Here is a 25412-nt window from a genome sequence, read left to right as displayed (position 1 = left end):
GGCCTTCACCTAATGTCTCTGTGAGCTTGCTCAGGAACGGCCTGAGCCGTTCATCCTGGCACGCTGGGCAGCAGTGGGGGAGAAGCTCCAGACTGCCAGAGGCGATCTGCAAATGCAGGGAGGGAGGGAGGAAGTGATCTCTGCTGCAGGGGAGAGGAGAAGAGGCTCTCTCTGGCTGTCAGAGCCCCATGTAAGTGGCACCATCCGGCTGGCTGCCCTGTTAGCCGTGTGCGCTCTGCATGGGGGGAAGTCCGGACATTTACAAATTCCCCCCGGACGCTATTTTTAGCTCAAAAAGCCGAACATGTCCGGGGGAATCTGGATGAATGGTAACCCTACATTTATCAACATTGAATTTCATCTGCCATTTTTGTTGCCCAGTCACCCAGTTTTATGAGATCCCTTTGTAACTCTTCGCAGTCTGCCTGGGACTTAACTATCTTAAATAGTTTTGTATCATCTGCAAATTTTGCCACCTCACTGTTTACCCATTTTTCCAGCTCATTTATGAATATGTTGAACAGTAATGGTCCCAGTACCGACCCCTCAGGAATACCACTATTTATCTCTCTCCATTCTGAAAACGGATAATTTATTCCTACCCTTTGTTTCCCATCTTTTAACCAGTTACTGATCCCTGAGAGGACTTCCCTCTTATCCCATGATGGCTTACTTTTCAAAAGTAAATTTAAATTAAATACATATTTTTAAAATATATATATATATTTTTAGAAATCTAGACCTGTTATGTGTTTTGGTGTAACTTGCATTATCCTTATGTTAAATTTGCATTATCCTAACAAAACATTTACTTTATTCATATCTCTTTTATATATCTCATCAGTCCTGACACCCCCCCTGTAAATTTGGACACCCCCCCTAATTTCAATTCCTGGGGAAACCACTGATGCTTGCTGATTACACAGATCTGTAAATAAAGTAACAGAACTGGTTGCAATCTCTACACCAATGAAGGGACATTAACAAAATATACGTGGTTTTGTCCAATAATTGCGAGACAAGGGAATCACATGTGCATCAGTCATCTGGATGTGTTGTAAAAGTTAGGAATTAAATCTCTTCTCCTGCTCCTTTTAGAGTCACCAGCAAAACATCAATTGGCTTCAATGGGAGCGGCATCATGGCCTGAATTTGCAAGTAACTAAATTGGAAGGGAAGTCTCACTTAGCTCATGAACTGTGAACACTGGAAGAAGACATGGAGAAGCGAGTGGATGCAGCAGTGTTACAATGGCAGCACGGAGCTGAAAGACTGGATTGACCATGAGGGAGCAAGCTGAAAATTGTGAATAACTAGTAAATGTGCCACACATGGCTGAAACAGTAACCCGGGTTAACGATGATAGAGTTATCTATGATATCGTTTACTGTTTCCCTAGTGAGACAGTACCTTTTTAAATCTTGCCTTTTAAAATTGAAATAATTTCCCCTTAATCTGGCATATGAAAAAAACAAACTCCCACTTAAACTTTAATTTTAAGAAAACACTTTAGGAATGTAACATTTAGGGATTTTCAAAACTAACCCAAGGGGGTTAGGTGCCCAGCCTAATAGGAGTCAGTTCCCCAGTTTCCCTATGCTGCCTTGAACACCTTAGTCTTATACTGCTTTAATGTGAACTACTGTTATGTTCATCTGGACTGTTCAACTTGCACCTCAGCCCCCAAACAGCTCAGGTGACTAGATAAGTCAATTACAGGCTGGTGCATAACATCATATATTTTGTCTCATATTTAGATTGCAAGTTCTTTGGGTCAGGTCCCATCTTTTTGTCACATAATTGTATAATACTTAGCACACTGGGGCCGTAAGTCACAACTGGGGCCCTACAAATAAATAACTACCTAAGAAGGGGAAAATAGCAAGGAAAAGAGTGCACACAGTTAACATAGTCTTGCTTTATATACTCTAGCTTTAATACCAGAAAACATGACAGCACATTGTACTGCATATTGTCACTAGCATATGGCCACAGTGGTCCCAAATACTCTTAATGAGAATCAGCCCTTAGATGAGACGTCCATTGTTTTAATTTGCTGGTGGATCCACTCCAGGTATTGGCTGACTTTGGTGTAGACTCCAAACTTCTCCAGTTTCCCACAACCTTCTCCCCAGCTCACCAGTCCCACTAGGAACCAAGTGTTCTTGAACTTAGTGATCATGGGGCCTCCACTGTCCCCACCACAGGCATCCTGCTTGTCTCCAATAATCCCTGCACACAGCATGTTCTCAGAGATGTCATGCCTCATGGCTTGGGCACACTCACTCTGTGGGACTATGGGGATTTCGATGTAACTCAGAACAGTAGAGTAATTCGAGGAGTCACCACTTTTGCTCCCCCAGCCAGTCACCACCATCTGCTTCCCATTCGCTGTCAGCTCCTGCTCTGCCAGTTTCTTGGTGGGAAGACAAACAGGGAGCACAAATTTGTTGAAAATCATGGGCTGAGCCAGATGCAGCATGGCTATGTCATTATCGGAGGTCTCCTTGCTGTAGTTTTCATGGCTCACTAGCTTGTCAACCACAATGGTTTTCTCCGTTTCCTCATTCCGCAGACGGTGGTATTCCCCTGAAAGAGCAATGAGGAAGGAGATGAGAGATGTTACTGGGCTCCTGGACCTCCAGCCCCACCCCCTGCATCAAACCACATTAGGACTAAAATACATTGAGCGCTCAGATTTGTCCTTGTTTTCTTAAAATATGAGTTTGCTCAAGTTACCCTGCTCTATCTTAACAGGGTTATACTTAACTGGCCTCCCACTCCTTGCTCCACAGGGCAGGGACATCATCTTTTGATTTGCCTATAAAGTATCGTGCACATATTATGGAGCACTGCATAAATATATCAACAGAATGAAGACACTGAAACTCTTCAGTGTTGCTCTAGAGTGTCCATATTACAATGGGAATTGTACAGCTGGAGAGAATTTCTCGGGGGGTCCTTTCATGGGACCCAGCATAAAAGTTGGGGGGGAACATGCCTATAACACAGCAAAAGCAATATGCTTGTACAAGTTCTTTGACGTGTGTTTAGTGGCTGATTGATTGAACTCCCTGATGTAAAGGCCATTAGGACTGACTTCCTGGACTAGTCCATCCTAGAAGCTGGGATTTGTATTGTAAGAAATCCATGATCACCTAAGACTTTACAATTGTCACTGTGCTGCACACCCATTGGCCACTTGAAACTTCATCACCCCTAGGTAGTGACTTTATGGACAATTCCAGGAGGACAGTTCCATACCTAAAGGGCTACATGGAAGACAGAGTGAAGGGGCTTGTGAGAGAAGTGTACAAATTGGGAGTAGAGGTTTGCACTGCTGGCACAGAGTGGAGGCGGCTAGGGGCAACACAATGAGATACAACAGCAGATGAGCAGGGAGGGCCCAAACTGTGAAGAGCCTTAAAGGAACGGACAAGAAGATTGCGTTTGATGCAATGGAGAAAAGGGAGCCAGTGAAGGGGCTCAAAGACATGATCAGAGTGGTGGGTCAGAAAAGATGCTCATAGTGGTATTAATGCCCATGCTGGCATCTCAGATTTTGGGGCAGTGGCACCATTGATTCCCTTAGTGGGATACTTCATACCTGTATCTTCTGTACCACACTTCACAAAAAGTATTTTCACTGACTAAGCAGCTGAGGCAGAGGCTGTATTATCCCTTTGCTGTCAGAGCAGATAGGTAGAAAATGCTCCTCCAGAGGCGGTTTTTGTTTGGTAATTCAGGGGTAAATTTGGTGGACATTTTCCCATGCTTCATATACTTCGTATATGTGCAGGGCTAGCAGTGCTGGCTATGGCAATGTACTGTACATGGCACTCCACACCGATCTGCCTGTGCCTTCAATCTGCAGCACCCTGGCTACTTCAAATCCACCCCTCTCCTGAGTGGAGATTTCCAAGTACACCACCCTACTGGGTAGTTTTGCAAGGTGGATGCATGTCCAACTTGGTCTAGATTAAGACTCCTCTGCACGTCTAGTACTCGTGGCCTATTCCAGATTTGGGCTCAGGAATCTAGAGATGCTTCCTAAGCAGCAACATTCTCATTAGCCCTGGGGCACTGAGTGCAGGCCCACTGCCCCTCCGTTGGGATGCAAGCACACAGGGGTTGGGAGTAGAAACACAATCCAAGCTCCTCCAGAATGTGGGATCCCCCATCTCAGTTCCCAGATTACAGTGTGGGAACTTTACTTCCCCTTCACTTCCAAGATACGCAAGAGTCCTCACAATGTATCAGCCCACTTAGCTCATAGTCAGGCTCTTAGCTGCTCAAATGAAATCAGATGGGTTTAACAACATATTTTTTAAATCTCAGGTAGGCCCGATGGGCTTTCTAGCCAACTCAGTTCTATATGCTCCCTCTGTAATCTGGCATCCTTCTCCCGAAAGGACAAGCCTCAGGATCCTGAATTAGAATGTAATATGTTAAAAGAGGGTAACACAGGAGCTGGTCTTTTTTCCATACCAAGTTTTACTTTGAACCTCCCTTTCGTCTCAACGCAGTGTGCTGCCGTTAGAACCCAGGAGGGATGGATGAGAACACCTCCGCACTTAAACTTTCCTGAGCCATCTAGCAGCATGGTCTGAAACAAAGAAATAGAGAAGTACGACACCACAGGATCCAGCTCAGACACGTAGGATATGATATATTCCTTCTGCATGCAGCAGTCTACACTGCACCTTCAGGTACCAGAGCACGTGACATTAACAGAGGTCAAAGTTCCTTGCTCGGTGGACAGAAGCATCCTAACAAGATATCTACAGTCCAGGTGGAATGAAGATTTGGGTTTTGAGCATTCCATCTAAATCAGTTTTCATGTTTCTCACTGGCTGGGCTCACTGCTCAGGAGATGCTGCAGATCAGCAGTTGGAAGCATTCTGGTCCTTCTGAGTTTTGGAGATTCTTAGCTCAAGCAAGAGATGGTTTAGCCCAACAACCACTGTGTGCCTGAAGTGAGCAAAACATCTTGGGCTGATTCTCATTTATGCTAAGAGCTCTTTATGCTGCCACAGTGGTGTAAAGGGATCTTAGTGTACATGAAACTCGGGCTGGCAGAAAAGCACTTTCTCTAATGCCCTGGTAGGGTCCATACAGTGGATCCTTCCTCTGTGAGCCCCCAGCATGCTCTGTAAAGGTCTGGTATGTTCTGTTAGACTAAATCATGCTCTGTAACTCTAACCGATGCCTGGCAAGGCTTGTTTTACATTTATAAAAACAAAGCTGTCCTAAACCAACAAAGATTTCATTCAGATGCTACCATGATAGTACTACGATAGCCAGAGTGTGCTGCAGGAGGTATTCAATACGTTCAAGACGTGGCCATCCCCAGCTTGGTGGGACACTACAGGCAGGTACATCATGATGCTGCTTGCATTGGAATGGTTAGTAAGAACAAATATAGCTTGGCAAAGAGTGCTAAGGCTAACAAAATACAACAAAAGTTACATTCGCTTCAGCTCTCCAACTTTTGATTTGGCTTTGGAAAATCTAAAATAAGGGGAAGTTTAGCTTGCAATAGTGCCATCATTTGTGACTTAAGTGCTTTACTGTGCATATGAAGCAGTTCTGGGTACAGACTGAAAGCTCCACCACGAAAGATTATTTATTCCTCACCTGCCAGGGGCTGTCTCCTTTTTTTCCCATTTTCCCTGCAATGAGTCGAATTTGGACACCTGATTTAAGCTCCATGCGATCTGCCTTCACCCTTCCGCAGGGGAACTCCACTACAAGAGATAAATCAAAAAGAGGTCAACCAGCAAAATCCAAACACAATTACTGTCAGCTTATTAAACAAGAAACTCTCCAACTCACTACTGTTCCAAAAAACCCTCACCCTGTCTCCTTAGTTCTGTGAGATGCTCGCAATGGCTTCTCTGCATTCCCTCATTGTTTCACTGTGGGGGAAATTCCCTGATCCTCTGGAGGAGTTTGACTATGTGAGGCGTTCCTAACACAGAGATGCATGATTGATTTATAATTCCAATAAAAGGAGGTTATTTACCTGTAACTGGAGGTTCTTCAAGATGTGTGGTCCCTATCTGTGTACCACTGAGGGTTATACACATGCGCCATGTGTCTGAAGCCAGAGATTTTGAAAGCTGTAGTATCCATTGGTCCATGCACGTGCCCTTGCTCCATCTTATGGTTTTGTCTGAGGTGATAAAGGGCGAGACGGACTGACTGGGCCCTCAGTTCCTTCTCCACTCCAAATTGAACAGATCCACAGCAGTGGGGAAGGTGGATGGGGTTGAAATACAGATAGCGACCACACATCTCGAAGAACGTCCAGTTACAGGTAAGTAACCTCCTCCTCCTCTTCAAGTGATGGCCTCTATTGTATTCCACTGAGGGTGATTAACAAGCAGTACCTAGTTAGGAGGGCAGTGGAGGAAGATGATGGAACCGTGGAATGGAGAACAGGCATGCTGAACGAGGCATCCATCACAGTCTCACACTAAGGCATAATGGGAAGAGAAGATATGTACCAAACTCCACAGGGCCCCTCCTACATATGTCTGTAAGTGGTACGTCATGAAGCGCGGCCATAGTCGATGCTTGGACTCTCGTGGAATGGGCTCATACCCCAAGGGGTGGAGACAGTCCCAAAAACTGATAACAGAGCGTAATGCATCCCAAAACCCACTTAGAGATCCTCAGAGTAGAAATCGCTTGCCTCTTAGTCCCTTCTGTTAGAGCAATACACAGTCATGGGGATGTCCTGAATGATCTTATCCTCTGCAAGTAGAAGGCCAGGGCTCTACGGATGTCGAGGGAGTGAAGGTGCTGTTCCTCCGTTGAGGTGTGAGGCTTCGGGAAGAAAGCAGGTAAGTGTATGGGATGGTTGAGATGAAAGCAGGATACAACCTTTGGCAGAAATTTGGAATGCAACCACAGGGAAACCTTGTCCTTATGGAATGTGGTAAAGGGAGAGACCGTCATGGCCCCCAGTTCGACTACCCTTCTTGCTGAAGTAATAACTACCAGAAAGGCAACCTTCATGGAAAGGAGTGACAGGGAGCAGGAAGCCATAGATTCAAAAGATGATTTCTTCAAAACTCAGAGGACAAGGTTAAAGAAGCAATGGGGTAAATGGGCGGATAAGTCTGGAGGAGGCCCTTCCAAATCCTGGTAGCCAAGGGGAGACTTGATTTTGTCTGAGGTGATAAAGACAGGGGGGTGGCAGGCACCGAAAGCAGCTACATCAGGGGTGGCCAACCTGAGCCTGAGAAGGAGCCAGAGTTTACCAATGTACATTGCCAAAGAGCCACAGTAATACGTCAGCAGCCCCCCATCAGCTCCCACACCCCACTCCCAGCACCTCCCACCCACCAGCAGCCCCGTCAATCAAAGCCTCCCCCTCCCTCCCTGTACCTCCCAATCAGCTGTTTCGTGGCATGCAGGAGGCTCAGGAGAGAGGAGCAAGGGCACTGCAGACCCAGGGGAAGGGGCAGGAAGGGGTGGAATGGGGGCAGGGCCTGTGGCAGAGCCAGGGGTTGAGCAGTGAGCACCCCCTGGCACACTGGAAAGTTGGTGCCTATAGCTCTAGCCCCAGAGTCGGTGCCTATATAAGGAGCCGCATATTAACTTCTGAAGAGCCGCATGTGGCTCCATAGCCACAGGTTGGCCACCCCTGGGCTACATGCACCTTGATGGAGTTGAGAGTGAGTCCTGATGCCTTCAGGGACAGGATGTAGTCCAGAAGAAGAGGGATGCCTACATTCTCAGGTGAAAGACCCCTCTGCTGGGCCCATGAGGTGAAACGCTTCCACTTGGCTCTATAGGACCACCTCATGGACTCTTTTCTGCTACACGAGAGGATGTCTTGTATTGCAGACAAACATTCTCACTCTAGTGAAAATGCCCATCGAAAAACCAAGCTCGTAGGTGAACTGTCTGCGGATTGGGATGCCTGATCCTGCTGCCATGTTGTGCGAGGAGTCCCAGGAAAACTGGCAGTGGAACTGGGGGACGCGCTGACATGTGAAGGAGGAGAAACCAAAACTGGTGAGGCCAGAATGAGGTGATCAGAATGACCGTTGCTCTCTTCTGTTGGACCTTGTGTAGGGCATGCAGCAGGAGCAGTAGGGGAGGAAAGGCATAATTGACCTGGTCCAACCAGTGGATGACTAGGGGATCATCTTGGTAAAGGGTGCCGAGGCACCCTCTGGCCCCCCAGTGCATTTGCTGTTCGTGTGGGAGGTGAAGAGGTCCCTGGTCAGAGTCCCCCAGTAGTTGAAAATGTCTATGGCCATGGTGTCATGGTGCTCCCATTCATGGTCAGCCATGAATTTCTTCCTGAGAGAGTCTGCAATTATGTTCTGAGACCTGGGAAGATATGCTGCCGACAACAGCGTCTCATGGGTACACACCCAGGGCCGGCTTTAGGCACTGCGGGGCCCGATTAGAAAGAGCTGCTGCTGAAGAGAGCAGCAGGACTTCGGCGGCAGCTCAATTGGCTGCCGGTGCCTTCGGCGGCACGGCGGCAGAGGGTCCTTAGGGATGTTGTGGGGCCCTCTTAGGGGCGCAGGGTCCAATTCAGGGGAATCGGGTGAATCGCCCTAAAGCCAGCCCTGAACACACCAATCCCAAAGATGAACAGCTTCTGCACAGACTGCTGACGACCTCGTGCCCTCTTGTTTCTTGATGTAGTAAAGTGGTGTCTGACATGGTGTTGTCTGACATGATGAGAACATGATGGGAGTGAATGGATGGGAGAAATGTGCAACATGCTCTCCGCATTGCCCTAAGTTCCAGGATGTTAATGTGCATCCTGGATTCCCGAGCATTCCAAGTCCCCTGTATCATGTGCTCACCCATGTGGGCGCCCCATCCTATGAGTGACGTGCCTGTGATGATCGTCGTGCTTGGGGAGAACAGGAGGAAGGGCAGACCTGACCAGGGTCCTTCCAGCATTGGAGGCAGGAAAGAACCTCGGGGAACTATCAGTAGGAAGTCCATGGTATGGTGCATGGGAGTATAGGCCTTCTGGAGCCACAGCTGCAGGCAGTGAAAGTGAAGACGAGCGAAGGCAGTAATGTACATGCAGGCCACCAAGAAGGGAAAGGTAAATCCTGGATGGAACAGAAGGACCAGAGACCACCTTGGTAATCAGTTCTTGTAGGGTCTGGAACCTTTCCTCCAGTAGGTAGGCATGTGCCAATACTGCACTGGTGCAGGCCCCAATGAATTCTATAGCCTGTGTAGGATCCAAAATCTTTTTCTATGTTTACATTCACCCACAGGGAGGAGAGGTGTGTGAGCAGTATGGCGGTCAAGGCTCGAGCCCTCCTTTGGATCACACTGCTATCAGCCAGTTTTTGAGATAAGGTAACATAACAACTGCTTGATGCTTACAGTGGGCCATCACCACAGAGAAAACTTCAGTGAAAGCCTGTGGAGCAGTGGTGAGTCCGAATGGTAGAACCCTGTATTGGAACTATTGAGGGCCTGCTGTGAAACTCAAGAAATGTTTGTGTGTAGGATGGCTATCTACATGAAAGTAAGCATCCTGCATATTGAGAGCCATGAACCACATGTCTTTTTCTAGAGAAGGTATGATGGCTGCTAGGGTGACCATACGAAATTTTGGCTTGTGTATGAAGTGGTTGAGATGACGGAGATCTAAGATCGGTCTCCACCGATCACCCTTCTTCTTGGGAACTAGAAGGAATAGAACCTTGTGCCCTAATAGGTCACAGGAACAGGTTTTATCACTCCCTTTGGAGTAGGGAGTCCACTTCTAGGGTGAGGATACTGTCATAAGAGTGATCACTGAGGTGAGGCAGCGTCATGAACTCAATCGTATAACCATGTTGAATGACATCCAGGACCCACTTGTCCATTATTATCAAACTCCATGCTGTTGAGAAGAGTGCTAGATGCCCCCCAAAGGGGGTGGGCTGGGTGTAAGGCAAGAGGCAAGTTGGTTGGTGGGTCACCAGATGCACTCAGAAATATCAATTCTGCAAAGACTGAGTATGAGATGCTGAAGGCGATGATGATGAACTGAGAGGATAGAGCTGTTGGAATCTCTGTCATTTGTGAGGAGGCTCACTAGGCCGCTGATGGAAGGATTGAGAAGCTCTGAATCGTTGTGTTGGTGGTAAGTGGTAGAACTTGCGCTTGGGTGCTGGTGTGTAGATACCCAGCGACTGTAGAATGGCTCTGGAGTCCTTTAGGGAGTAGAGGGGAATCGTCAGTCTTCTCATTGAAGAGATGAGACTCATCGAAAGGGAGGTCCCTCCATGGTGTGCTGGACTTCCCTTGGGAAATCTGATGAAGTAGCCACCACGCCCTTCACATGACGATCCCCATAGCCATCGTGCATGAAGAAGTGTTTGCCACATCCACTGCAGTCTGAAATGTCATCCTCATGACCAGTTTCCCCTCCTGTAAGATAGCCTGGAGGAAGCTTGTCTGCAAAATCCACCAACTTGCCGTAGTAAGGAAATAATATTTAGCTAATAGATCCAAGTAATTTGAGATTCCAAATTGAAGGCTGGCAGAGGAAAAGACGTTGTGATCCAGAAGATCCAGTCACTTGCCCTCTTTGTCTGCCAGGGTAGAGTATGGGTGTTGTTGCCACCTGTATGATGAGGGAATTGGGTAGGAGGTGAGAGAACAGAAACTCAGACCTCTTCACGGGTACATAGTACCTCTTCTTTGCCCCCTTCAGGGTGAGTGCACAAGTGGCTGGAGTGTGCCAGACAGTCTGGGCTGGTTGCAGAATGGCCAGTTACTCTGGTCAGTACCGAGGCATGCAAGATGTCAAGCAGCTCGTGCTGTTTGTCCTATACCTCCTCCAGTGGGATGTAGAGGTGTTCAGCCATCTTGTGTAAAAGGTCCTGGAACTGGTGATAGTCTGGGGACAAGGAGGGAGCTGAAGACACTGTGGCATCCAGGGACAAGGAAGGGAACTGCTCTGGTTCTGGTGGTAGTGTCGGAGTTGGACTAAGCGGTTCTTCCTCCCAGTATTGGAGTTCTGAGCACCTGCTCAATGATGGTTGAAGAGGCGAGATGGGGGACTCCTTTCAAGCTGAGGCCTTGTCTACACTTGCGAGTTACAGCGCTGTAAAGCCACCCCCAGCGCTGTAACTCACTCCCCGTCCACACTGGCAAGGCATTTGCAGTGCTGTATCTCTGTGGTTGCAGCGCTGCATGTACTCCACGTCCCTGAGAGAAATAGTGAGTATTGCGCTGCCGCACTGCAGCGCCAGTGTGGCCGCCCAATGTGCTGTGAATGGCCTCCAGAATTATTCGGCAGTATCCCACAATGCCTGTTCTAGCCACTCTGGTCATCAATCAAACTCTACTGCCCTGACCTCAGGTAACCAACCAGGTGACTCACCCTTTACATTCCCCGGGAATTTTAAAAATCCCCTTCCTGTTTGCTCAGCCCGGAGTGGAGTGCTATCAGCGAATCTTTCCAGGTGACCATGCCTCCATGCACCAAGCAAGCCCCAGCAAGGAGCAATGACGAGTTGCTGGACCTCATCAGTGTTTTGGGGGAGGAAGCTGTACCGTCCCAGCTGCGCTCCAGCCATAGGAATTACGATACCTTCGGGAAGGTATCAAAGGACATGATGGAAAGGGGCCATGACCGGGACGCCCTGCAGTGCAGGATTAAAGTGAAGGAGCTGCCGAGTGCCTACCACAAAGCCCGCAACGCAAACGGCTGCTCGGGTGCTCCCCCTGCGACCTGCCGATTCTACAAAGAGCTGGATGTGATACTTGGGTTAACCCCACCTCCACTCCGAGCACCACCATGGACACTTCAGAGCTGGTGTGCGGGGGGGGGGGGGGGGAGGAGAAGGAAAACGGGAGTGATGGTGGTGGGCCAGATGGAGACACCCCGGAATCCCTGGAGCCATGCAGCCAGGAGCTCTTCTCAAGCCAAGAGGAAGGTAGCCAGTCACAGCGGCCGGTACTTGGTGGAGGACAAACAGAAGAGCAGGTTCCTGGTAAGCGTTTTTTTTTTCTAGAAGGAATTTTTTTGGTGCGGGCTCTTTGTGAGAGGAGGGTTAGGCATGCATGCCTAGATGCGGAATAGTGCATTGATGTGGTTTATCACATCGCGGTAATCGGCCTCGGTAATCTCCTCAAATGTCTCATCCAGAACGTGTGCAATGCGCTTGCGCAAGTTTATCGGAGAGCCACCGTGGTCCTTGTCCCAGCCAGGCTAACGTGTCCGCGCCACTGTGCCACGAGGGGCGGGGAGACCATTGCTGCACACAGGCAAGCGGCATATGGGCCAGGGTGGAAGCTGCATTGCAGTAGAAGACACTCCCTTGCTTCCCGGGTCACCCTCAGCAGCGAGATATCGTCCAGGACGAACTCCTGTGGAAAATGTTGGGACAGTGTTCAGTGTAGCTGCCCCCTGAAGCTGTTGGCTCTCCCTAAGGCACAGAAACCCAGAGGACAGTGCAGCCCTGAAACAATCAGTCCCTCTTACTCACCATTTTGAGGCTCCTGTGGGATGTGCGCGCTCTGTTTTGGATGGGAAAATTAGGCAATTGTGTAGACCCTGTGTGTTCTCTACTCCTTAAATGCGGGGGAAATCATTACTCTGTCTGGTATAAACAATGCTGCCTCTGTTAAATGTTGCATTTTGCCTATACAGCTGCATCAACCTTGAGACCTCAGGAAGAGACCGTGAAAAAGCAAAGAAGATATGTTGCAAGAAGTGATGTGGCAATCTATTAAAGAGAATGAGAAAGCACAGAACTGGAGGGAGAGAGACAGCAGGATCCGCCAGGAAAACGCAGTGCACCGGCGGCAAAGCACAGAGCACCGGCAGCAAAGCACGGATTGGCTCATAAGCATCCTGGAGCACCAAGCTGACGCTATCCAGGAGCAGGTAGCCATGCAGAAAGAGGAGCAGTACCGCAAACGCAAACGCCACCCTGCCCCCCACAGCCCTTGTCCCAAAACTCTTTCCGTTGTGCCCCACTGTCACCTCCAACCCACTTTCCCCAACTTCCGTGTTCTTCATGCCACCCGCTGCCTCCAACACCAGTATCTTCACCACCCAGCCCTGAAAACCACGACCCTTACCCTCTGCACTCAACCCCCATCACCATGCAGTATAACTATCCTGAAGTGCAGCACTCACTGCACAGCACACCAGACAGGACATACGCGAATCTGTGATTGTACCATTCCCCACTCCACCCCCTTGTTTCTTTTCAATAAATATTTTTTTTTCTTTTCAATAAATGGATTTTTTGGCTTTGAAAACATTCTTTATTATTACATAAAGTAAAAGACTCCTTAGCCCAGGAAATAAACAGGCACTGCAAGTCTGCTTGTCTGCTTAGCAAACACTGATTCCTAAAGATTGAAACTACTGCACTTCACTCCTGTGCAGGGCACCAGATATCACTGCTGGTTTTCAGCCTCAAATTGCTCCCTCAAGGCATCCCTAATCCTTGCAGCCCCGCGCTGGGCCCCTGTAATAGCCCTGCTCTCTGGCTGTGCAAATTCAGCCTCCAGGTGTTGAACCTCGGAGGTCCATGCCTGAGTGAAGCTTTCACCCTTCCCTTCACAAATATTATGGAGGCCACAGCACGCGGATATAACCGCGGGGATGCTGTTTTCAGCCAAGTCCAGCTTCCCATACAGAGATCGCCAGCGGCCCTTTAAATGGCCAAAGGCACACTCCACAGTCATTCGGCACTGGCTCAGCCTGTAGTTGAACCATTTCTTGCTGCTGTCAAGGCTCCCTGTGTAGGGTTTCATGAGCCATGGCATTAACGGGTAAGCGGGATCTCCAAGAATCACAATGGGCATTTCAACTTCCCCTACCGTGATCTTCCGCTCTGGGAAAAAAGTCCCAGCCTGCATCTTCCTGAACAGCCAAGTGTTCCGAAAGATGCGTGCGTCATGCACCTTTCCGGGCCAGCCTGTGTTAATGTCAATGAAATGCCCACAGTGATCCACAAGCACCTGGAGAACCATAGAGAAATACCCCTTCCGATTAATGTACTCAGATCCTAGGTGGCATGGTGCCAGAATAGGAATGTGCGTCCCATCTATCGCCCCTCCACAGTTAGGGAACCCCATTTGTGCAAAGCCATCCACTATTTCCTGCACGTTACCCAGAGTCATGGTTCTTCTGAGTAGGATGCGATTAATGGCCTTGCAAACTTGCATCAACACGATTTCAACGGTCGACTTTCCCACTCCAAACTGGTTAGCGACCGATTGGTAGCTGTCTGGAGTTGCCAGCTTCCAGACTGCAATAGCCACCCGCTTCTCCACTGGCAGGGCAGCTCTCAATCTCGTGTCCTTGAACTGCAGGGTGGGGCGAGCTCCTCACACAGTCCCATGGAAGTGGCTTTTCTCATCCGAAAGTTCTGCAGCCACTGCTCGTCATCCCAGACTTCCATGACGATGTGATCCCACCACTCGGTGCTTGTTTCCTGAGCCCAAAAGCGGCGGTCCACGGTGCTGAGCATGTCCGTGAATGCCACAAGCAATTTCGTGTCATACGCGTTACGCAGCTCGATAGCATCGTCAGACTCCTCACTCTCACTGTCACTTTGGATCTTAAGGAATAGTTCGACAGCCAAACGTGACGTGCTGGCAAGGTAAGTCAGCATTCGCCTCAGCAGTTCGGGCTCCATTTCCCGCAGACAGATCGCGTTGCACAGAAACCATTGAAAGATGGCACCAAATGTGGACGGAAACAAAGGGATTTCTGGGATGCGAAGCGATGCCTCACGGGGTGTTGGGACAGGACCCAGAATGCCCCACACCCTCGCCCCCTTCCCACAACGCACGGCGCCAGAATGGGAAAAGGTGCTCTGTGGGATAGCTGCCCATAATGCACCGCTCCCAATAGCGCTGCAATTGCCGGAAATGTGGCCACGACAGTGCGCTGGGCAGCTGTCAGTGTGGACAGACTGCAGTGCTTTCCCTACTCAGCTGCACGAAGTCAGGTTTAACTCAGCGCTGTACATCTGCAAGTGTAGCCAAGACCTGAGTGGGAAGGTTCTGAAGGTAGGTACTGGGGCTGGGACCCCCAGTATGGCCAACAAGGCAGATTTGATGGTTGTTGTGGAGGGCCCCAAGGAGTGCTGTACCAATGGACTTCTTTGCTGGGGATAGGAAGGACACTGCCACTGAGTTGTCAGAAACATTGATACGGGAGGGGCGGACTATGCGCTTTGTCCGAGTCCTCTGATGCCGAAAAGTCAGAGCCTGGTTTGAATCGCGGAACTATAGGGAAGTGGGCAGGAACACAGACCGAAGGAGGTAAGTCCAAGGTAGGACAGCTCACCCCCTTAGGTGGCGACTGAACCTGAAGATGTGGAAACATCCCTTCCTCCAAAGCCAAGAGTTCATGAGGCTCAGGGGCCAACTCAAGCCTCCTGGGCATCAACAGTATGTGCTCCGCAGTCAGAGCTGGAGCCAGAACAGAGGACTGCTTTTGAACTGAAGGTTCCTTTGACTTTGGCAGTGCCGATCTGGAAGGGATATATGGCTTGATGGACAGGACTAGCATTCTGTGCAACTTCTTGTTATTCTTGTGAGATTTGGAATATGCTGTTTTCTGTGGCTGGAACTTGTGGATGGGGCAGTGTCCTTCCTGGGCGTGGAGGAAGATTTACTGCCATGCTTATGCACATACTTCTTTGCCTCATGACTAGGTCCCGGCATGGGGTCCATAGCACTGGTACCAACGGAACCAGACTGGGTCTCTGCGGTAGGAGGTGTGCTCCTCGACTGCTCAGGCTGATGTACAGGGGGAGTTCCCCAGTCTGGATCCGACTGTGGCCTCATGGTGACTTCCACAAAGTGCTTCTTGAGGTAGAGAGCCCGGCCTTCCCGGATACGGTTTGGGAAGGAGAGGCAGACACTGCACGTGGATGCAATGTGGGCTTCTCCCAAGCAATAAAGGCACCATTGGTGCTCGTCACTGACTGAGAACGAGCGAGGGCAGGAGGAGCAGATCTTGAACTCTGGTATCTTCGGCGTAATCCAGTACCCAGGCCTGGGTGCTGGGGAGTGTGTGTGTGTGGGGGGAAGTGGGAGACCTTTAAAACAGCATCCCAAAATCCTGAAAACTATCATGAATCTGCTGCAAAACAACAAGAATACTAAGCATATAGAAGTATAAAAGAGTATTTTTTCTGTGTTTTAGAAAGCGCATCACAAGAGATGAGAGAACAGGAGAGGCTCTGACTAGGACCATGCAGCGGTGAGAAGGAACTGAGGGCATGGACGGTACATCCCGCCCTTTATCGCCTCCGACGAAACCACGAGGCAGAGCAAGGGTGTATGCGTGGACCAATGGACACTACCTCTTTCCAAATCTCTGGCTCTGGATGCATGGTGCATGTGTATACCCCTTGGTGGAATACAATAGGGACCATCACTCGAAGAAGTGGAAAAATCCCAAGCAGAAAATCAATCTGCATGGGATAGATGCATTAGAACTATTAGAAACCATGTTGCATATGGTTCTCACATTTCAGAAAAGAAGCGTGTCCCCCATTCTCTTGTTTGAAGAACACTGTATAAAATTGGAATTTTGGGTGTCCTCCCACCCCACCCTTCCTTCTTACCAACGGCCTCGCACTTGGAATGGTCGTCCATCAGCTGATACCCTGAGGCACAGCTGCAATAGCGGCGCTGGCTCTGCTTCGGATCCTCATGACAGAAATGTTCACATCCCCCATTGTAAGTGGAGCAGTTGGTGTAGTTAGCCTCTGGGAAACAGGGGAGGGGAAAAGAGATGCAAGGTTAGAAGGTCTAGGAGTCACCTGATGGTAAGGTCTGAGCAGGACTTGATGTTCCCCTTTGAAATTGGAATAGGTGCACTGTGAGAGGGAATTGGCCAGTGCCTTGATTTGAGGGAACAGCAGTTGATGGATTTGGGATTCCAGCTTCTGCTTCTGACTTTGTGGTGTTTGAATGGCAGATTGAAAATGGTGCTGGCCACTGGGAGTTCTGAGGGAGAGGCCAGGGGCATGATACCAAGGAGTGTGCCAGGAAGTAGTAGACTGAAGGTCTCATAATTCTCTTCCTTGCCATTGAGCACAAGTCTACTGCTTACACTGGTCAGCAGTTTGCTGGGGAAGAAAAATAGCTCTTTTAAAAGAGTTCAGCTCAGAATTCGCTCATCTCTGCATTGGATTGTGATGTTTTGTCACTATCTTGCAAACAAAATCCATCCTTTCTTGTTTTGCCAACAACTTTAGCAGTTGTGGCAGACCCTGTTTTACAGGAATATTTTCATTGGCGAGAGACTTAGACCTCTCCCATGATTACAGATCAGCTTTATGCTATTTTAGAAAACAACAAACAATCCACTGGCAGGCCATGAACTAGAGAAAAACAGCATCAGAAGCAGACAGGTTCTGCAATGACATACGTGTTAGTTTCCCTATACAGGCAGAGGTACTTCTGCCCCTTCCCCCCAGTTTTATTTCTAATATTAAAATGGTGGATTGAAGCCAGCGTTACCATGTTGGCACAGGCGTCCCTCCCAGCCTTGGTTACAAATGCAGTTAAATCGTCCAATATTGTCCAGACAGGTCCCATTGAAACAAGGATTGGATAAACACTGATCTCCATCTGAAATACACATGCAAGGAAACCCAGATCATGAACCCTACATCTGACCTCTTCAATCCCAACCACCCCACATCAGCTCAGCAACTGGGTGTTGTGAGCTCGATATCTTGATGGTGCTTTTTTTTTGCCTGTTGTATGTGTCGCTCTAGATATTCTCCAAGGCACAAGGACAATGTGATGGGTTCTGAGTTACAGCTGTAGGGCGTGTGTGCTGGGGACAGGAAGGAGGGCCCGCAGGCACTGAATGCAGTGGGGCATGGCTTGGTTTTCTTAGAACTAGAGAGCAATGGTGGAGTTCATCCTTTGTGTGCACTAGGGAGGTCTACAGTAATCACCGGGATTAGGAATGATCCCCCATCAACTTTAACCAGCGGCTTGGCTCTAGGAGAGGATATGGAAACAGGCATAGAAGTGTTTGGAATCTGCCCCTACAGTCCATGTAGTAGCTGGGGAAACACACTGTGACATGAGAACACAGACTTTGCAAATACATAAAAGCTGGAACGAATGACGTAGAGAGAATTAATATACAGTACATGGCAGCAAGGATGCAGAGGTCCCCTCTGTGGGAGGGAAGGGGAGTGGAATCGGAAACTTTTCCTTACTTACCAACATACTTAGTCCAAAAGTTTAGCTGTGGAAAAATAAAAACAGGGTTAGGCCTGGAAGCAGACTGTTCAAATGAATGAACTTTAACTGTCTCTCTGCCTTGGGGCAGTGGAGTTCAGGTCTCCAGCTAATAGTTGTAGTATCCTCCCCTTTGACACAGCAGTAATAAGACTCAATTACCTGGCTGGGTGGCAGGCTAGGATGTGATGCTGCAAACACAGGTCATACCACTTCCCTCGTGCAGATCCCGCTCCTCCATTCATCACACCTCCCCTCCTGCCCCCAACCACTCGCCAGCCCAGTACACTGTACCACACCAATCCCAACCAGCCTTTTTCCCAGACCCTCTCCCCCAACAGCAGCCAACCCCCCATCACAGCACACACATCTTACATACTGCTAAGAGCTCAGGGACATTGGTGCTGGCTGGTCCTGAGTGTGTGCTTGATTCTGCTGATCCAGAGGGGTTGATCCTGGTGGGTCTGGGAGGACCCAGTTACCTCAGTGATGGGTCCAGCTGTGCCCCTTACCTCCCCTCAATCTGCATCATCTTCTTTGCTGTCAGTAGGCAACCGCTGACTGGGTAAGTCCCCTGTATTTCTGGTGTACAATTACAAGCAGTGCCCAGCCAGGTAAAAAGACAGACAACAGTGAAGCCTTTTCTTCTAGGTGATTGGCTCGAATTCCACCCACTTTGGTAATGGCTGCATGTTGTTACCATACAGTCTCCCTTGTGTTATTGCCAGTAAAGCTCACCGGCACACTGAGATGTGGGCCTCACCGTGGTCGCTGCCAGGCATTCACATGGCCAGAGGCAGTCTCTTCCCCAGAGAGTTTACCATAGTAGAAAGACAATACGCTGAACCCTGGATGAGGTGAATGGTGCAGGAAAGAGGAGCACATGGAAGGAGAAAGTGATTTAAAGAAAAGGGGGCTGTCAGGAGGGATTTGAAAGAGGAGAGAGGGGGATGGCGTCTGGCAGAGGCTGCCAGATGTCTGTAGAAGCTGGGAATGGGCAAAGAGGAAAAGTTCAGAGGGAAGTGACAGCAAGATGTCAGTGAGGCAAGATTCCAAAGGCCTCCTAGGGGAGGAGAAGGAGCTTGAATGTGCTGTGGTAATAGTCAAGAAGCCAATGGAGGGAGTCAAGCAGGGGCAAAGTGGCTCCGAGCCTCGGGCTGGCAGGGGAGAGGAAGATAGTTTTAGGACAGGCTGGCTGTGGGAGAGCTGGGGCAGGAGGCAGATAGGAAAAGGCTACAGTGGCAAGGGGAGACCTACCAGCACACACGGGAGAGACAGGGCTGGCTTTGGTTTTTACAACCAGAACCGCGAGGAATAAATAGAGACTAAGGGCCAGATCCTCTGCTGGTGTAAATCGACACAGCTCCATTGACATCAGTGGAGTGCTGCACATTCACACAAGCAGGGGCTCTGGCCCTAAGAGAGAGAAGGGCTATTTAAGGGAAGATCTCATTATGCTCCTGACGTGAATACATTCCCAAAATCAACATTTCACTGGTTAATTCATTCTCACATCCAGCTTTAGGGGAACGACTTACAGTTGCTTCCCTGGTTTCAAATATCTCATGGGCCTCCTCCAAGTCACACTGCTCCTCATTACATTCTCGCTCCACAGAGCCTGGCTTGAGCTCCTCCAGAAAAGAGTTTGCCCGCTTCTGGATTTTCAGGATTTGGTTTGCATCTTTGCTGCTGTAAAATACTTGAAGCCGAGAGAGGAGAACGAACATGGGGCTCAGGCATGGCACCGAATCTTAGTTTGCAGCCCCTTTCAGAGATATTCACTTATTTATTATCTCCAGCTTAAGGCACCTTCTGCCTGATTTTTAGAGGTGCCCAAGACCACAGAAGCACCTCTAAATGTCAGGCACAGAAGGTCTGAACCTGGACACCCAAAAAGCCAGAGGGACATAGAATCCGTGAAGTTTCCTGAGAACATTGGCCCTGGTTTGATACCTCTCAGAGAACACGTTCAGGTGGACAGTGGGAAGAGGACTGAGGTAGAAATATTCAAGAACAGACTGAAGGACAGGCCTGTGGTGTGTCTGGGTTTGAGACACAGAGGCTGCATTTCCATTAGAGAACTGAATCATTGGTAATGGAACGACTGGGATTGCACGGTGAAATTAGCAAGTGCTGTGGAGTCACACTAATTAGTCTGTTTTGGGTATAGTTCTGCCCCATGTCAATGCCCAGTACTGCCTTACAAGTATTGCAGGGCCTTCAGCCTATTGCACCTTTCCCACAATACGTGGCACAGCTTCCTGGGGCTGGTACCCCTCCATTTTCACCCGTTCACAGGTTTGGTTTGTTCCAGTGGATGTTTTAAGAGAGTTCACTCCTGCACAAATTGCTGCGAATGTGCTGTGAGGCACAGGGCTGCACCCACCCATTGCAGACGCCACGCTGGAGCACTGTCCAGCTGACTCTGGTGGCCTGGAGCATATTGCAAGAAGCACTATGGCTTCCTTTGGCTGGAGGGTCTCCAGGAGGCAGGAGGCCTGGGGTCTATTCCTATTTGATGTTGTGTTGCAATCGGTTTGCTTGCTTGTTTGAACTAAACAATTCTTTTTTGTATTTGCCTCACAGTAAGAAGCTGACTGAATGTTGTGGTCGCTGTGCTGGTCTCAGGATATTAGAGAGACAAGGCAGGTGAGTTAATATCTTTTATTGGACCAACTTCTGATGGTGAAAGAGACACGCTTTCGAGCTACACAGAGCTCTTCTTCGGGTCCTGAAGACAACAGCATGAAGAAGAGCTCTGTGTAGCTCGAAAGCTTCTCTCCCTCACCAACCAAAGGTGCAATAACAGATATTACCTCCCCCAGCCTTGTTTCTCTAGTAAGAAGCTGAGATTGGAGTGATTTAAGCCTGGTTTCAGAGGCAGGAAATACTACCAGACCGTGAGGCCAAGCCATCCCTCCCACCTCCTCTCAGACAGTCAGGGTCACAAGGCATGTGGGACACATGGGGAGAGAGCTGGGTAATGGAGAGGCCTGGGAAGTTAAGCAGGCAGGTGGGTGGTAGGCTTGTACATCTGTGTGATAGAACAGAAAAGGGACCTTAGCACTTTCTTTTGCAGGAGTCTGAGAGATGCAGCGGAGGTAGGGGCTTGATTGCCATGGGGCCTCCCAGTAGAGTCTGAGCAGCCATGTATTGCTGGGTGGGTCTGTCTTGCATAGTACGTGGGGAAGGAGTGGGGCTGTACTTACTAACCTGCCAGGAAGTGAAGACACACTGGTCAACATGGGTATGTCTACAAAGCAGAGAAAAACCAGCGGCTGGCCTGTGCCAGCTGATTCAGACTCTTGGGGGTTGGGCTGCAGGGCTGTTTCATTGCTGTTTAGACTTCCAGGCTTGGGCTGGAGCCCCCTCCCACCTCACAGGGTCCTGGAGCAATGAAAAAGCCCCGCAGCCCAAGCCATGAACCCTAATCAGTTGGCCTGGGCAAGTCATGCATATTTAGTTGCTGTGTAGACATACCCTATACTTGTATTACAGAGGCAGCAGGCATGACTCCTCCATGTTCTCACATGGCTTTCCATGGGCCATACACTGGTTTCTCTACATGGGGTGTCCTCTCTGTGTGAAGTGTTAGGTTTCTGGTTGGGAAGAGTCTAAAGTAGGGGTCTGGCTGAAATCCGGCAGGGTTCCCTCACAGAAGGACGTTACCTTTATCATCAGGATGAGCCTTATCTGACCCTGTGAGAACTCCTTGCACTAGGATAGTTGTTCTGTCAGCATTACCAATCACTGGGCCGCTGCACTGTCCCTGGGGTAGCTCCACCACAGCCAGTGGTGGGGAGAGCAGCATATGCTGGACTCAGGGTTTTAACTGCCACGTCATCTCAGCCTGCTCTGGGCAGGATTAGACAGGATGGCAGCAATGCAGTGGCCTGTCTGCAACAGTGCTCTCCCCATGGATACCGCAATGGTAGCTGCACCAGGATAGCACCAAAGGAGACTAGCACAGGGAGAAACTCAGAGTGGAACTTACCTGAAGCCCCGTGTCCATGGTGCACAGAGCAGGCAGCCACCAACACACACAGAGTACAGAGCCTCCACATAGTGCAGAACGGCACACCTAGGGGATTAAAAGGAAGGAATGAAAGCGCACGCCCTGGCGGGGCCCAATGCACTCCCCAAGACGGAGGAATTTCTAGCTAAGCAGCAGGTCAGACTGTTCCCTCCTTTGTTTTCCAGGCAGCCGGAGCCCATCTGAAAGGCTGACTTGCTCCTCAGCTGGAGTGCAAACCAAAAGCAGTGGATCGTTAAAGTCCATCCTAACGGTTCCGCTAGTTCCCTTTGTTCCATCGTCAGCCTCCCCACATATGTCCTCTCTCTCCTCTTCTCTCCCCAGATTCAGGACTTGCCAAACAAGCCTCCCTCTTAAATCGAACAGGGTATAATACTTTGGAAGCACTTACTGACTGACCAGTTTGAATCACAGCTCTCTACTCTTCTGCCATGAGCACTGGTAGAGGCTAGTTAATCCCTAACTTCAAATATTTACTCATCCCACGAGGGCCTTACTTTCGGTCAGTCAACAAACAGGGTACAGCTCCTGGGACAATTCCCTGTTCCAAGGAGCACGAGTAAAATGGCCCCTCTGGGGGTCTGAGCTGTTCATGTCTGGGCTTCCTGTTGCTTTATTTTTTGCCACTGACAGGTAAGATCCACTTGAAGCGGATGGTGGTAAATGCAACCATGGCAGAATTGAGAAACCTTCTTCTTGGTGAATCCTAAAGCCTGCAGATAAGGATCCATTGCCTTCTCCACACTGGGTGGGTCCTATTCCCGGTATTATTCTACATAGGGGCAAGTGTGTTAGTATTTTCCCACTTTCTTCTCGCCTGGACAGTCCCCACCCTGCAATGGGACCACCTTTTGAACTGAGGAGGCTAGCACCGACTCCTTACAGCCACATGGGGTCACTAGAGTGCCATAACATGCGCTTTTGCCATCCTGGGAGGAAGAGCTCTGAATGCATAGATTCGTGTGCCAGCACCCCACTAGGAACTCCCATTCTGTGATGAAATAACACATCATCCTCCCCACTTCACCCTCACTGATGTGATCAGGAGGGAGATCTTTTCTATAATTCCATAATAAATATATTACAAAATACACACACAATCAGAACCACAATAATACACCCTTCACCCCCGTTGTTGTTTTTTTTAAAGGTCCTCCTTTCAGGAGGACCAAAAATATTAATTTTTATTCTGATTTAGGTTGGGTAATTTGAGAGATTGATCTTCTCTCTGGAACCCTGAAAACTGCATGTAACTCTACGTGTTTGTCCCGCTGTCCTATTTTATCATTCCAATAAAATCTGTATTATAAAACAGTGAAGAGATCCTAAGTATGAAAAAAGGGAAGCGAAACGATTCCAAATGTGGTCGCACCAGTAGCCGTAATAATAAAATCCTCTGAGAACGGCCCATGTTCAGCTGTGGTTCAAAAGTGAGGAGGAAGGGGCTGACGGCTATAGTGGGGGAGGAGCTTCCAGTCCCCTGGATCACCAAAGGGAAAGCAGACTCTGCTGACTTAAGAAGGGATGGAGGAATCCCTAAGATTGGAGTGGGTGGGTCTGATCCCAAATCTCAACTCTAAACATCCTCCTGGTATTTGGGGTGATTCAGATCAGGATACAAAGGCCCTGGCCCTGCAATTGGATCCATGCAGAAGGCTCTTGCACCTGGGCAGAGCTACACTGACTTCACTGGGACTCCAGGCAGGTTTAAGGGTCCATCTGTGTAGATCTGACAGTAGAATAGGGGGCCAAAGTTTTCAGCTGAGCCCTTCTCTACCTAAAACCAGGATGCCACCTCTGAGATGCAGAAACCAGGGACATCTGAGATGAGCCTGAGCCGATAACACTGGATAGGTGGCAGTGTAAACTGACCACCCTTACAGATTGCCTGGGACAGCTACCTCCAAAAGGGGACAACCCTGGGAAAACCTGGTCAGGTGGCAAGTCTAGTCAGCATAGGACTCAAGAAAGAAGGTGCTAAGATAGCCAGGATGGTTAGTACCATTAGAGGCATTAAAGGAAGCCTACACTGTTTGGTAGTAATTTCCATTTTATGGGATACATTTAACTTCAAACAATAGCTGCACAAAACCAAGAAGAACAAAACATACCCAGCAAGGGGCTGAGTTAACCCTGCTTCTGGAACCTTAATCTTTGCATTCCCTGATTTTTCAAAATTTCTGCTGTCCCTAATGGGACACAGTAACACATGCAATTGCCTGATCTGACTTTCCTGAAGTCAGTGGAAATACACCTCTATCCCGATATAACACGACCCGATATAACACGAATTTGGATATAATGCGATAAAGCAGTGCTCCGGGGGGGGGGGAGGGATGGGCTCTGTGCTCCGGCGGATCAAAGCAAGTTCGATATAATGTGGTTTCACCTATAACGTGGTAAGATTTTTTGGCTCCCGAGGACAGCGTTATATCGGGGCAGAGGTGTACTGATTAATTTCAATGGGTGCTGGATCAGCATTGAAAACATTTTGGGCCCTCCTTGTAGTGACAGTTCTAATACTTGACTGTCTTTTTGTTCATTTGTGCCTCATCTGGCACAATGGGTTCCGGTCCATGACTGGTGCTTCTAAGTGTTACAATAATACAAACAAAAAATAACAGTATATCAAGTACCTGTTGGATTACATTACCCAGAGGTTAGGTGCGTCTTTGTTGGAAGACAGAAGCATGGTAAAAATCAAGGTTGCTGTATTACCTTAAAAAAATACATGCCAGCTGCATAAACTACATGTACTATTGCATGACTGTAGGGTTTTTTGGTTTTGCATTTAATTAATCTGATAGTTGGAAAATAGCCCTTTTTATTTTAACACAACTTATTTAGTGTGGACACCTCTCCAACTGACTGTCTTTTTGGTATCTGGGTTTATGATGTTAAATTCAGTATTTCTCCTGTTTGAATTTTGACTATATCCTGTCCATTGATAGCGCAAAGCCAGAAGACAGCCTGCTTAAATGGTTATGTAAAGCATGACCTGGGAAGTGGGGTCATCTCACTTCGGGTGAGATTTTTCAAAGAAGGTTAGAGGCCCAAATCTCACTTAATTTCAGTGGGAGCTGGGTGCACAACCACCATAGTCTCCTTTGAAAGTGCCGGAATGATGCAAAGTAACTGAGTTTTAATC

General features: G+C 48.8%; 1 protein-coding gene across 2 annotated transcripts; it reads right to left on the bottom strand.

Annotated features, from left to right (window-relative positions):
* Nucleotides 1-1909: 1909 nt before the first annotated feature.
* On the bottom strand, nt 1910-22724 carry PROC (protein C, inactivator of coagulation factors Va and VIIIa). Of its 2 annotated transcripts, none has more exons than XM_034782039.1 (9): nt 22656-22724; nt 22226-22312; nt 19770-19930; nt 18214-18238; nt 17494-17604; nt 16593-16736; nt 5638-5747; nt 4489-4606; nt 1910-2589 (listed from the first exon to the last, which is right to left on the bottom strand). In XM_034782039.1, exons 2-9 carry the CDS (start codon nt 22293-22295, stop codon nt 2021-2023), a joined length of 1308 nt encoding a protein of 435 aa, XP_034637930.1. In that variant the 5' UTR covers nt 22296-22312; nt 22656-22724; the 3' UTR covers nt 1910-2020. The 2 variants fall into 2 exon arrangements, with proteins under 2 accessions (XP_034637930.1, XP_034637931.1); XM_034782040.1 differs by having other exon boundaries at nt 22664-22716.
* Nucleotides 22725-25412: the final 2688 nt, after the last annotated feature.

Source organism: Trachemys scripta, chromosome 9 (assembly GCF_013100865.1).
Source record: "Trachemys scripta elegans isolate TJP31775 chromosome 9, CAS_Tse_1.0, whole genome shotgun sequence".
NCBI classification, from domain to species: Eukaryota; Metazoa; Chordata; order Testudines; family Emydidae; genus Trachemys; species Trachemys scripta.
The sequence above is the reverse complement of the archived record's forward strand: the minus strand, read 5'-3'. Positions and strand labels throughout refer to the sequence as shown.

Bases quoted from the DNA above. Each gene is read 5' to 3' on its own strand.
- PROC (XM_034782039.1), bottom strand. From the start codon at position 22,295: ATGTGGAGGCTCTGTACTCTGTGTGTGTTGGTGGCTGCCTGCTCTGTG. The intron at 19,931-22,225 runs GTAAGTTCCACT...CTCGGCTTCAAG, and splicing joins CCATGGACACGGGGCTTCAG to TATTTTACAGCAGCAAAGAT. The intron at 5,748-16,592 runs GTAAGAAGGAAG...TATCTCTTGTAG, and splicing joins TTCCAAGTGCGAGGCCGTTG to TGGAGTTCCCCTGCGGAAGG.